This window comes from Podarcis tiliguerta (genome assembly GCF_965153285.1).
Source record: "Podarcis tiliguerta genome assembly, chromosome: 7".
NCBI lineage: Eukaryota > Metazoa > Chordata > Lepidosauria > Squamata > Lacertidae > Podarcis > Podarcis tiliguerta.
Genome location: NC_139540.1, coordinates 40,494,369 through 40,508,798, shown reverse-complemented (window position 1 = coordinate 40,508,798; position 14,430 = coordinate 40,494,369). Strand labels below are relative to the sequence as shown.

General features: G+C 38.7%; 1 protein-coding gene across 4 annotated transcripts in view; it reads right to left on the bottom strand.

The window, feature by feature from the left end:
- NOL4 (nucleolar protein 4) overlaps positions 1-14,430 on the bottom strand; it is a 115,150-nt gene that overhangs the window by 6,189 nt on the left and 94,531 nt on the right. For all 4 annotated transcript variants that reach the window (XM_083451639.1, XM_083451638.1, XM_083451641.1 and 1 more), the window contains 2 exons: positions 6,125-6,238; positions 253-433 (listed from right to left, as the gene is read on the bottom strand). In XM_083451639.1, coding sequence (XP_083307765.1) covers positions 253-433; positions 6,125-6,238 — 295 coding nt within the window. The remainder of the gene's footprint in view (positions 1-252; positions 434-6,124; positions 6,239-14,430) is intronic.

Sequence of the window (14,430 nt, the reverse complement as noted above, 5' to 3'; positions counted from 1 at the left end):
TTTTTTCTCTCAGAGAAGGAATGGCTGGTTAAAATCATCTGAAGTAATTTGTGCCCATTAAGACTGTATTGGCACAGGAGTACTTAAGTCCACAGATATGGAATATATTGGATAATTTATAGTCTGTAACAAACACATGCAATGTTTTTCATCTTAAACACTGCCAGGATTGGACGGGGGGGGGGGGGGGGAGAGATTCATTCATGCAAATATAAATGCAGAAATCTGGTAAAAAATAATAATAAAACTCACCGCTGGTAGAAGCATCGCTGAGATTTAGCAAACCTCCTCCTAACCCTCTGTAACTATGGTAACTGTAGGTCCCATTTCCATTTATGTACAACACCTCCTGTGTGCTGGAAACAGCTGATGTTGAGTAAGTGACCTGGGTTGGTTCCTGTTTATATGGTTTGTCAGCTGGAGCAGTCTCATCCTGCAAGAACAATGGTTCAGCGGACAGTGTCAAATCACTGCTGCATTTTTCTCCTTGAATGAAGAAGACATTATATTGTTATTCAATAGACTTTCCTTGCACTACTTTGAAAACAGGTTAAAGGAAATGTGAAACAAGCACATACAAGGTTTCTAATTGACACTTTTATCTGTCGGAAAGGAAACATGAGAGCTCTGGCAGGTTATAGATGTCTTGTAGCAGAAATTGTCATTTACGGGTGTAGCTACAGTATAGTCAGCTCTATTCAGCCTATCAATACCCACAATCTTTGCTCTAAAAAGCAACATTGGAGAATCTCTGGCTTGTGGGCCTAATTGAACCCAGCAGGATTCCTAATTTGGCCTGCAAGGCTGTTTTCCACAAGCCCCACCTGCCTGCCCTGTACCTGATAAGTCATATGATATGGTTCTATGTTGAAAGTGGGCTTTGCAGACATTGACCAGTGGCACTTTGCCCATGTGGTTTGATATCAAACTGAACAGGTAAAGGAAGGTTTGCAGGCATCACCAATCAGCTGATTGTTGGTGCCTGCAAAGCACTGTGCATTTGTCCGTGCAAACTGATTTCAAAACTACATAGGTCAAGGAAAATGCTTCACCTGGTGATGTCAGGTGGCTGACATGGGGTAGACTTACCCCCGCCCCCCGCCCCGTCAAATTGGCCTGTAGGAATAATTCTGGGGAGATCAGAATTCAGCCCACCAATCCAGTTCCCCACTCCTGCTCTATGTTTTGTGTCATGGGAAACTCAGCTCTAAATGCAGGTGTAAGTGATAGGCAAAGAAAATATATATATTATATTAGTTTTTGCTGGAAGAATCAATTGAGATTCTTTCAATAAGCAAAAAATACTTTGGCAGCTAGAGAGTTCATCTCCATGGGTGCTAGGAAGTGGTAGAAAATAATGGTAGGAAAGTCATCATAGAATCATGGGTCTGTAAGGAACTTGAAATGATCTGGCTCTTATGCCCTGTGACACACCAATTTGCTATCAGGGTTCATTTAATTTGTGAAGGGACTATGTGGGCTGGATCACACCTCCTTGCCCCCCACATTCAGCTGTATATTTTCTGTGCCTGACAAAGGGCAAGAGTTCCCATCTCACTAAGGGCAATTCTCTGCATTCTCCTACTCCCTCTTCCACATGTTCATTGAATGTAGAAAGGCCCATAGAGATGGACCTCATGGTTCCATATGTCATAAACATAAAGTTGGAGTGAATGTAATCCACCATGTCTTAAAAGCTTTGTACTTTAAGACTTCTTAAGGAGTGCTTCCTGTATAAACCCACTCACCGGTTGGTCTTGCTAGCAGGCCTTACTGTCTGTGACATCTTTGAGGCAGTTTTGCACAGTAGTAGCTCAAAATTGGGCTCTTTCAGCAACCACCCTATATTTTTCTCTTCCCTAAGGAGGTGGGTAACCAACCTCTTATGGTTTTTTGAAAGCGGAGTAAAGGCTTCTGACAAGTTTTGGTAAACAATAATACCATCAGTATTGTTTTCTACAGTGGGTTATAGTCTGATATTGTTGCGTTATAGTTGCATTTCATTGGCAGGTAACCTTGTTGGTGGTGGCACTACTGGGGGCTGCCTGGTTGGCACTGACCTGTGACAGGGCCTTTTAGGTGGTGTCTCCCTAGCTGTATAATGCCCTCCTTAGTGAGGTGCACCTGTCTCTATCATTATTAGCTTTCAGGAGGATTTAGAAAGCATTCCTGTTTACTCAGATATTTGGTTGCTGAAGTATTGTTTTTGGCAACTCTGAGATCACTGCATGTGCTAAATTATACAGTAGTAATAATATGCTCCCTTTTTCATATTTTTACAGTAATCTGCAAACAATGCAACTTACATAAGTATTATTTTTATTGAGATTTGGGTTCCCTCTAAGGGGAAGGCTGATGCCATCTGTTTCTGCTTCCTGAACTAAGACTATGCAGGCAACACATATCAACTATCATTGCCATCATTCAAATTTCTCTTCATACATATATGCATATTTTTACTTTGTTAAAAGGAACTATTTCCTCCCTCATGAAAACAGCATAACACCACACAAGAGAATAGCTCTTAATGGCATAACAGCTACACTGATTTCCAGATGTGACCTGAGGCTTTTTTTGAATTTACAGTTTGATATTTTTAATACACAGGGGTGTGGATCTATTATCTCCATAGCAAAATTCCAATATGCTTACAACTACACCATCCTTTGTAAGGTCACCATTCTGACTGTCAGCTGATCATAATAAATTATGCACTTGCATGTATTTGTGTGAATGTGCATTTGTGGATCAACACGCCTGCCTGTATTTTTGGACTTTCATTGGGAGCATGGCTATGAACTCTCCTTGCACATATGGCTATGGGGCTCCTGCACTTAAAAAACTACCACTAAATCACAGGGAGTCATAGAAATGTGGAATAGACAAAATGCACCATCAAGTCCAGCTTCCTGCCTAAACCTAACCTTATCAAAGATCACTCATCCAATTTTTTTATACCCTTGAATATGTGGCAGGAAGGATATGTGGTAACATTTAAGAGGTCTTCCATCAATTCTGTGGCCACAGTGAGTGCATACACCATCCTAAGCTAATTGCATCAATAACAGTCTAACCTGCTCTAAAAGATCTAAAGTGATTTATTACATAGTTTAATTTTGAATCTGTTCTATTAACAGCTGAATGAAATCTTTTAGATTCTATTTTAGATTCCAGAATAGACTCCCCACTCAATATCATTAGAGGAAGTGCGGTGTATTGTTTTGGAAAGTCAAAAAGAGACACTGTATTTAGGAATTCTAAAGAAAGCACATCTGGTGCAAGAATCGAATTGGAAGGATGCATTTTTCATGTAGGTGGGAATGCATATCCTCTTCCAGTTCCATCAATTATTGCATGTTACTAGCTGTGTATAACTGGGACAGGATTGGGGGTATTCTGTTTAGTGTTCCCAGTCTCATTGGATGGGCTCATTTTTTGCACATAGACTAGTAAAAATATCTTGACACAATCCTGTGTTTTTCATTAGTTTTAATTCTTCTGGGCTTGACCTAGTTTAAATTTTATGAGCAATAAACTTGAAAGCTCAAATTACGGAATAGTGTTTTGGCATATCATAGTGCCCAAGAATTCCTTTCAATTTCAATAAGGTTATAGAGTTGATGTGATCAGTAGAGATGGAAATTTTTATTTCTAAACAGGGACTAGATGCTGTTTGGCTCTTGTTTTGGTTCATTAAACCCCATTAACACTAAGTGTTCTGAGATCATTATCTGCTCCCAGAATAAAAATGCATTAACCCCACAGTATCATGAGGCAGTTAAACTGAATAACTCAGTATATTTTGACCCATGTAAAATCTGCACCACCCCCTCTTTTTTTTCGAGGAGCCAACATAAATTGAGTTTGCTACATACCCTAAGTGAATAGATGGAATAGTTTTCCAGGCAAAATCATACTTGTTCTGGTTGCAGTGCAAACTTTATCTCAGGCAATTAGCCCACTTGTACTCATAAGTAGGTAGGGGTGGTGCTATAGTCCTGGCCTCATGGCAGCATACCAGGTCCCCTGCAAACCAGGTGAATGCAGTGGCAGGGCTGGGGGGCTGTGAGTGTACCAGTAGCAACATTATATCTCCTCCAGTGCCCCCCCCCCCTCCTCACTGGCTGCTGCTATATCAAGCATAGTATGATTTACTAAGGCATCTTCAAACAGGTGTTAGACTGCGTTGTAATGGCACCCTGATTGTGTGTCAGCACCCTCAAGCCACCCCCCCCCCCATTAGAATAAAGAAATTCACACAGACACAGATTTTTTGTTTAAGGTTATTGGGCAAATTTTGGCCACAACTTTACTGATTACAGGAAATGTGAGCGGTATTGGCTTAGGCATTGGCAAAAGACTATATCAGACTCCTGCCCCCTTTGCAGGAAGTCTGTAAGGGTAAACCACCCTTCGGGGGAACCCACCTGCATCTCCCCCAGTATTCCCAGAGGCCTGACATGGCCCTAGCCCCTCAAGTGGACTTCACACAGGATCCAGGCCCTGGATTCCTTTAACGGAATACCCTTGGACAATGGAGGGGCAGGCGATGGCCGACCTCCCCTCTCCCACTCAACAATAAGCCAATGCCTAACCGCCAAACCTTACAAAGTTGTGACAATTGCTAAGAGGTAGGCGAAAACCAAGTGGCCAGTGCCAATTTGCCAAATGGAAAAAAATCCTATCCGGTCCCCGTCCCAAAGTTGTCTGGGATGCTGAAGTGTTTAATAGCACAATTCTATGCATGTCTACCTGGAAGTAAGTCCCACTGCTTTAAATGGCATTTATTTTCAGGAAAATGTTTTAAGACTACAATTTAAATGTGATAAATAATAATATTCTTGCTATCCTTCCAAATGGCTAAGAGTTGGTCTACTTAGAAAAAAGCAATGTAGTAACCCACGGCACATGTAAAAATACATATAATGAGTTGGATCTAGACTGGTCAGTCTGTGAACAGCTTTTTCTGTTTGTGGAAGTGACTAAGGAGGCTCCCTATTGTAGAAAGGAGGGAGGTGATATTCATCCTTTCCTGCTACTTCCTCATACAGTGGTACCTCTGGATGCGAACGGGATCTGTTCCGGAGCCCTGTTCGCAACCTGAAGCGAATGCAACCCGCCTCCGCGCATCTGTGCGTGTCACGATTCATCGCTTCTGTGCATGCGCGTGATGTCATTTTGAGCGTCTGCGCATGCGTGAGCAGCGAAACCCAGAAGTAACACGTTCTGTTACTTCTGGGTCACCGCAGAGCGTAACCTGAAAACACTCAACCCGAAGCTACTTCAACCCGAGGTATGACTGTACACTACTTCTCATGTTACTCAAGAAGGCCATATTCCTTCATAACAGAGGGAATTGGGGGGAAATAGCCCCCATGCTTTTGGACACGAACAGAACTCCATCAATCACAAGACTGGGTCTAACTCATTATGAATTATGTAATTTTGAGGGAAAAGGGATTTAAGATACAGTATAGCTGAAAATATCCTTGAACTGTTCTAAACAGAAATAGCTCTTTAGAATTACTGGATTGCTGCAATTGCAAAAATACAAATGCACATTTGAGGGTTTTATTCTTAATAATGCTGTACATTATTATTGCTATATTATATTTGCCCACTATGTGAGTTTGTGATTATTTTATGTAATAAACAAAAAATATATACCTGTTTGTAAGAAAACCTCTAAGAGGTTTACAAACATATAAAACAAAACATTAAAATTCTTGATGAAAACAGTTAAAAACTGGTATTTATAAACATCAAAAGATGAACATTATAAAATGAACACAAATTTATCTTAATTAACATTATTCTACCTTTTTTTATAAACTATGATCAATATGAAGGCTGGAGGCAGATCTGATATAAAGAAGAGCTCACAGCATGTTCTTCAGCCATGCTACACGCTGGTGTTCACAATTAAACTGACAGCTGAGCATGCCAGAAAACAAACATTTTGAAGCCCATCTGCCTTGCTACCACTTTCTGCTCTCTCTGCAGCAGCTATGGAGAACCTCTTATCTCTCCACAGAACACATTTTACAAAGTCTGTGATTATTGCTTGATCAGTCCACTGAGTCCTGGGTATGGATCATGAGTCTTTCACCCCCCACGCCCATACCTGCTGTCGATCCAAGCGCATTCTTTTTGCAGCATTTCTGCTTTCGCTTTCACAGGCTGAAGCCAGGATACTCTCTGCTACTGCTGAAGTAAGGTGTGAGGGAATAGGCCGTGACTATGAAAGAGAGAGAGAGAGAGAAAGAGAAAGAAAGAAAGGGAGAAAGAGAAAGAGAATAAGAATTACAAGGATCATTGCCAGGTCAACAACAGTGCTTTACAAGCAGCACATAGATTGGAGAGTTGGTTCATTGAAATGTATTTTGTTTCAACAGAAAGTGGAAATGGAGGTTATCAAGATGAAAAATGAAAACTAGTTAGAAACTAAAGCTGCAGTTCAGCCACTGATCCTCAACTACATCCTTCCACCAATATTGTACATGGGTATTCATAAGCCGGGGTGGTTAACCCCGTTTGGGCGGCCTTCCAGCCCTACTCAACAAAGTTTCCTATTTTCCCAACACCTCACTGATTTTGGCAGCAGCCAGGAAAGCAGGGAATTCAAGCAGACCCAGTGCTGAGGTAGCTGCATATGGCCTTGGGGCCAAAAGAGGTTTAGCCATCCTTGCTCTTAAGGATGCATTTTGAAGAAACACTAGTATATTCCCATGACAGACAAGATCTGGTGTAATATAGTGGATATGAGACTGAACTATGAATTTGGGAGCCCCTGGTTAAAATTTCACCTCTGCCATGAACTCACCAGGTGGCCTTTGGTAAGTTATTCCCTTTTAGCCTCAGCCACCCACCCTCTGAATTATGGGTGGCACAACTACTGACTTACCTTTCAGTCTTGTTGTAAGCATTACAGCTAGATGATGAATGTGAAGTGAACACTTGTAAGTGCTATGGAAGCATTGGGCAGGGTTCACCTAACCAGCGTCAGAAGCCCTGCGCCAGGACTTCCAGTTGCGAAACAGGGCTTTCTTTTCCCCTTCTTCTTCCCTCACATGTCCCCTGAAATTGCCTTGGTATGTGTGTGTGTCATGAGAACCCCCAGAGTGGTGTGCCAGGGGAGGAGAGATGGTGTGTTTTCATCTGGCAAGCTGGGATGCTTGCAACAGACGGAATGACTGGAAGAGCACAATGCTGGATTTGGGCTATTATAGGAACATGCCTGATTTGAGTCTTATTTCATAATCATATTGGCATTGAAAAGCATGCTGTCCTTTTTACTTGAATGCATAGCAAAGCATTCTCACATATTCTTTGTATGTATTTTACCTGGAGAGTTGTAATGATTGACAGCCTTAGTGTTTAAGCAGTATGTAATGTTTGTTCACCCACTTGACTGTGAATTTCCCCATCTTCAAAAGAATTAAACCCCCCCAAAAAATATATTTAAGGGTGTACATTAGTACTAGTCATCTTTATTATAATTCCACTATTGACTTGACTGATATACTTGACTGATAATCTACATAGCCTGCTTTTACTTCTAAAAATGATCTATGCAATCTACACATTCTCTGTTGTTTTATTTATTTATTTAAAGTGTACTTTTTGATTTTTGTTCAGTTAGCAACCCTGCAAACATAAACCTATGCTGAACATACAGGATATAAATGAAGTAAAGAAATACAAAATCAGAATAAATATTCTTAGATAAATACTCTTTTTTTTGTTTATTCGTGCAATTATACTGTATTTGGTTTGACAATACTTATATTTTGTACAGTTGATCTTCAGTCACCCCTAAGCCATCCAGTGAAATACTCAATGTAGACCCATTGCCTCACAAATGACACTGTCTTATATCTGCTACTTGCCCTTCACGAAAGAGTCAGTTTTCACATTAAAATGTAAATAACTGATCCAAAGGGCCCTGAAATGTGTCTGAACCATTCCATTCACTTAAGTAGTGTTTAAATTATCTGTTGGACATAAATGATGGTAAATCAATAATAAAAATTACACTTAACTATTGAAACATGATGTAGAAATAATAATAATAATAATAATAATAATAATAATAATAATAATAATAATAGAAGACCCAATTTGTAATAAGCTGGAGCTGTTGGAAGTGTACAGTCACGACTGCTTATCAAAGTTTGGGACAGTTTATACTGTAAATAGAGGAAATTGGTTTCACAAATACCATATGTGAGATAAGAATCAGTCCAAATTAAATACTCTTAAGGCCCTTTGAGGTTAGCATGTAGTTAACATACTCATTTAAATTGAAGCTTAATCTACTCTGGGCTGGATTGTGTGCTAAATAATTCTATATTTTAAATACAAATATTGCACTATATTGCAATATGGTGAGGACTCATGGAGAAGTGCAGGTAAGAAATCTGATGTAGTAGTAGTATTGGTAGCTACCCTTTTATTTCTGTTTTACATTTAAACAGGACAGATGAGTTTTCAATTTTTTTGTATTTCAATTTTATTCTATAACTTTGAAATATTTTTGTTTTTTAAAATTAGAGCAGATGTTTCAGAGGGAAAGTCCATGTATTCCCCTGTAAAAATCTATCAATTTTATAGCATCTGTTGAAATGTTGTGCATATAGGGAAACATACAGTTGTACTCTCTACTTTAGTTCATTACTTTCATTTAAAATGAAGATGGTCAATAACAGTTCAGTCTTATATGTTCAACATGCTCCCAGGTTTGTATGTATGGGAGTGTAGCCTGTAGTAGATTTGAGCATCCTCATGGCACTCTCCAGCTTCTTACTGTCAATGCCCATCACAAATATCAGCCTTGAGCATTGTAGACTGACGCTGGAATCCAGTCTCAAAGAACATATGACTCTGGTGGCTGATCACGATTTTACTGTGTTTTATTTTCTGATATTACATTATGGTGGCCGCACAGTAAATCATGTGTTGCACCCTTCAAATGATGTTGTTTCATGCTGAGTCCACTAAACAGTATTTTTAATTTTTAAAAAAACCCAAATAATACTATAAGAAAGCTGATACTTTGATTCATCCAAAGACATCTATTTGCATCACAGGATCATTAAATAATATACCGAAAGTAACACATATGAAACAAGCAGTTATAGCCAATTTGGCAGAAGGTCACTCAAGAATCTAAGTAGAATGGCACACATACAAAATTATTAAAAGGCTGTAAACTGGGTATTTGTATCAGGGAATTTCCTGCTCCCCCTAAAAAGAATCAATATTGCCTGGTGTTGTAGGTTCAGTCTGAGCTTCTGAATCTGTTCATTTGGCAGTGGTAATTACTTCGTAGTAAAAATACTTGAGATTGGGGTGTAAGAATTTTTTATATAATAGTCTCTCAAGTGGCAGCCAGGGAAACTTCTATAAAACATTTTCTTATTTCCAAAGGCATAAGGGAAAATACATAGATACAACTGACCTTAGATTGCAGTAAAATAATTACATATAGGGCAACCATTGGTTGATGTGCTGCACATCAGACGCTAGTTTTAATAGTGAAACCTATATGGCATGTGTTACCTCATTTGCTTGAATGTATAAAATCATCAGCAATTTTCTACAAGTAATACTAAGCATTTCTTTTTCAGTTCTATATGTAAATGTGCTTGTGTCCAAACAGCACCATCCACTTCAAAGCATTATTTCTACCACATGTATATTTGGGATCTAAACCTTCTCTCAAACCGCCAACATGTTCTTCAAAGGAACATTTTGTCCTTAAAATACAGATATTTAATGATTCTAGTTATGCGATACACAGTGGATCTTCTGTTTTATGCATAACAAGTACAACTTCAAAGGTCTAATAAAATATTTTGTCAATGAAACCAGAATACCTCAAGCAGAACATGAATATACTCACCAACATCTTGTTACAGACTTAAGACTGAAAAAGGATTCTTGAGAATAGAAGCATATTAAAACACTCTCTCATACTGTAAAGCATGCAGTGTAAAGTAGCACAATGCGCATGTTTGAGCAACATTCTGCATTACAAACTGAAGAACAGCACTGCACTCTGTTGGATGTCCTGATATTGTTCTAATGTAATAAGCTCTCATATCCCCAGTAAATATATAAAAGGATTTGTCATTTTAAGACTTGCAGCAGCACTGCATTTTGACATCAGCTGTAATGCTTTTCATTCATTCTTGTCTGAGAATAAATGGAAGAAGCAAAATTTCAGTAACTGTTGGCAAAACTAGCCAGGGAGTGGAGGGATGGATGAAGCACAATAGGTCATAGCATTATTTTGGTGGAGGACCTACAACGCAAATTAATTAGAGAATACATGTTTAATTTTAAAAAAGAGAAATTCAGTTTAATGCATAATCCACTTTGCTTACAATTCTAATGTTCTCATTCCAGACAGTATTCTACTTATAATAGACAAAAGGGGGGTGTCTATTTGCCGCAGACACCATGTTTAGCACAATTATCTAGGCTCTATATGACTGTACAGCAGCAATAATTGCCCAAGATTACCATACAGCCAAAAAATGTAGTTACAGAAGGAAAAGAGGCAACAAACACATGTAGACCAATTAGTAATCTCTTTCCTGCTGCTGTGCATGTACATAATGCCAAATCCTGTCCCAATATATTCTTGCCTCAGTGAAATGAGTAGGGTGACGTGTAAAAGTAAAGACATACACAATCTGACAGGGCAAGGGCTGGATAATATGCCAGCTATATCTCCTGAGATTTGTGCTTTAGGATTTCATAATACGTTGATGTGATCTTTTCATGAGACAGATGTTCAGACAAGGCTGGTGGTTTGTAAAGGCAGGGAAGTGTGAAGAAGGGCTTGGCAAGCAGCCATCGTCAACAGGTAAATGAATGCAGAATACTGTATGTGTGGAGGAGGTTTGTATTTTAACTGAGTCTTCCCAAGGCAAGCCAGAAGTCACATGTTCCTCATGGTTTCATTAAGTTAAATGAGACTTAGATACAGCCTTGGGTATAAGTGTGTGAGCGCATGCATGTGCTCTCTCTCACACACACACAAACACAAATGCACAGTTTGAAGTGAGTATGAATTTACATTATTTTCCTCATCTCAGGAACAGCTCTGTCAAACTGTTGTGTTTCTGAGGAAAGATCTACTGAGATGTTTGCCTTTCATTACCCAACATATAGGACACCTGTAGCTGTACTGAGGCTGTGTTCTTTGTTGACTTTGTGTGAAACTATTTCAAGGTGGTATGGAAGCCCTTATCTCAGAAATTAGTTAACTCCTAGTATTGCCTACAGTTTCTATATTATCAATACTAGTGTGTTTTTTCTTAGAAGAGATTCATATAGATGATGGTCATCAGATATAAATGTGTGAACATGACATTCTTTTTTTAGGCAGGAAATTATAGCAGCAACAAAACTTTAAAGATACTTAGAGCAGATGTCATCCAAAAGGCACATTTTTTGTCATTTTCCCCATCAACTGCCTTAATTATTTCCTGTGAGATGGGCAGATACTAATGAGAAAGAAGGCCTTTAGTTAAGAACTCTCTTCCAGATGTCCCCCTGCAGGGGAAGAATAATGAGGCTATTATCTGAAGGCCAGATCTTGTTTACCAGTTCAGAATAAGTTGCAGAATCCCCTCTTTTTTAGTATTACAAAATAATTTCTCCCTGGTGACCTGAAGATTTCAGGATCATTCTTTGACAGAGAATGTTTGAACTCTAGGCTGCTTTTTGAAATGTGCTTTTGAAGAAACAGTGAAAGGTTGCATTATTTGTTTTGAATTCTATTCCTGAGACAGAACAGGAACAGATGAACACATTTTCTTTGTCAGGGCAACCATATATTTATCACCAATATCTGAATGGATATGGTAGCAAGATATTTCAGGCACAGAAACTGCAATTCCTTAGTAACTATTAGAAGCATGATAAATAAAACTCTGCTAGGAATCTTTGACCAAAATAGTCTGATTAATATGTTAATGTAGGTTGCCTCTTCTTAAAAAGAAAAAAAAATGTTTGGACATATAAAACTCAACCTTCCAAGGCTGCAACAACCAGGTCTTTGTCTAATGAAACCATTTATGGCCTTTTAAACTGGAGCGGGGGGTACTGTTTTTGTTTGATTCAGTTATGTATTTTTGTGTTTTTATATTATAAACTGCCCTGTGATCCCTGGATGGACGGTATAGAAATTTAATTAATTATAATTATAATAATGAGAAAGCCATGCACACTATAGTCAGTACTAGCCCCAATATTTGGTCCATTATGGAACTTGCTACTAAAATTTCTGCTTACCAAAGGAGTGGCTAACCCCCAGTTTGGGGCACTGATCAATTCCCCAAACAACCACAGCCAAATTTGGCAGAAGCAACAAAAAGTATAAAAGTAAAGACAGTAGAGCCCAGTGCACTAATGGGAGTGCAAGTTCCCCCCTGCCTGGTCATTAGATTAATAGTTTGCTGAATGGAGAGGGAACTATATGTCCTTTCATCTCAGCTGATCTGCATGGGTCAACTGAGGAAGGAACCATCGCTGGTCTACCATGATGATCTGAAACCTGTGCTTTGACAAATGCTTCTGCAGAAGTTTGTTTCATTTCTTCAGATAGTTTTTGCATCCATTTTCATTGTGATCCTAATGGTGCCATTCAAAATAAAAGCAATATGATAACCTGTTGCTGTGTTATATACATTGACACCCAAAGAAATTGCTTCAGAATTTATATTATTTTATCCCTATTGTATTTCATAAACTAAAAGAAAGATGTATATTTTTCTACTACACTTGGTATACATGATATGGTTTGAGGTAGATCAGAGCAAGACACACCTTCCACTAATTAATATATTTACATCTTCCAGAGCGTCAAGTCATGGTGGTTGTTCCATAATTACACCTGAAATGCTACATGTCCTATAAACAATTTTAATTGTTCTGGCATTTTCAGAAAGATTTATCAACTGAATCATGTGAAAAGTTGAATTTATGCCCAGACCTCTGTAGAAATTTCACTGTAACGCCTTACCACCATAATGATACAGTGATATAGTCACCATTCCTGCATTTTAAGTGATATTAAATAAGCAGTCAGTTAAACAACTTTGCTCCTTGTATTCTAATTACCTTTCAGTTATGTCATTACAGTGAAACAAATTTAGATTACAATCTAGATAGCACCAGACATTTCAAAATGATATGTTTTACAAGCATGGAGGCCATTTAATTCTTTATTTCTTCATATTGACATATATTAATCATCAGGATTCGAAACAAGCTTTAGCTGATGAAATGTAATAGCGAGTGAAAAGAAATACTATTCCCGTTTGTCTTTGCAGCACTGCCAAATCTATCAAATTGAAACTGACCTATGCAGAGGGTTTGTGTAGTGCCCTTCAAATAATAAGCCCCTCAAGCAAACCACCAAAAAGTTTTTATGAAACCTAGAGAGGCTATGGAGGCCATGTTCACATATCACGCCAAGACATAAACTTCCACAGCACGGAGGAGAGGAGCAAAGTTACCCAATCAGCTTATAAGCCATGGTATAGGGCTTACTGAACATGATCTCTCTGTCCTGACAGCAAATGCCTCAGGATGCAGCGAATGTGTGTTCAAACTAGGTTTCACTACCATTTAGAATGTCTGCCCGTGACCATTCACATTCTATTCCACTAGTCTATCTTAAGGGAAGGACCATATTTCAATGCATCTTGCTTATTGAAGGGTGCCAAATTCAATCCCTACCATCTCCAGTCAAAAGAGCTTCAGACAATATGATCATGAAAAACCTCTGTGAAGCTTCATGGAGAGCCACTGCCAATCAGAGTAGATGATTCCAAGCTAGATAAACCAAAGGTCTAACTCTGGTTTCTCATACAGTCTCCACTGTTGAGGATCTTGTCTCTCAGCCTCATTGGCAACTGCTACTGTTATGCAATGATGTTGCTGAAATAAGGAACGTAAGACAGGGAGGTGTACACTCTTGCTCAGGAGAAGACTTTGCTTGCTTTCACTCAACTATGGCAACAGCTTTTGGACACAGCTACTTCCACATGCATGAGGGAAGGAGATTAGTTCTGTGTTTTCATGGGCAACAGCAGACCTGAAAAACTTGCTACCCCTACATGCTTTTTTATTTGGACAGTTATGTAGAGATATAAACAAGCACTTTTTGAGATCATTCATGTTTGTAATTGTTCAGTGATGTGAACATGTGTATGAAATTTGGTCATATAAGACAGGAAAAATATTACTTCTATATATATTACACTCCATCTGTACCGATATTAGAGCAGTGTACAAGGTCGTGAGATAAAATTAATCAAAGTTATCAAGATCAGACAGTTGCACAAAGACTTTTCATTTTATCAATAACTTAATTCAAACAAAACAAATGTAAAACTACACTATTTACTAGAC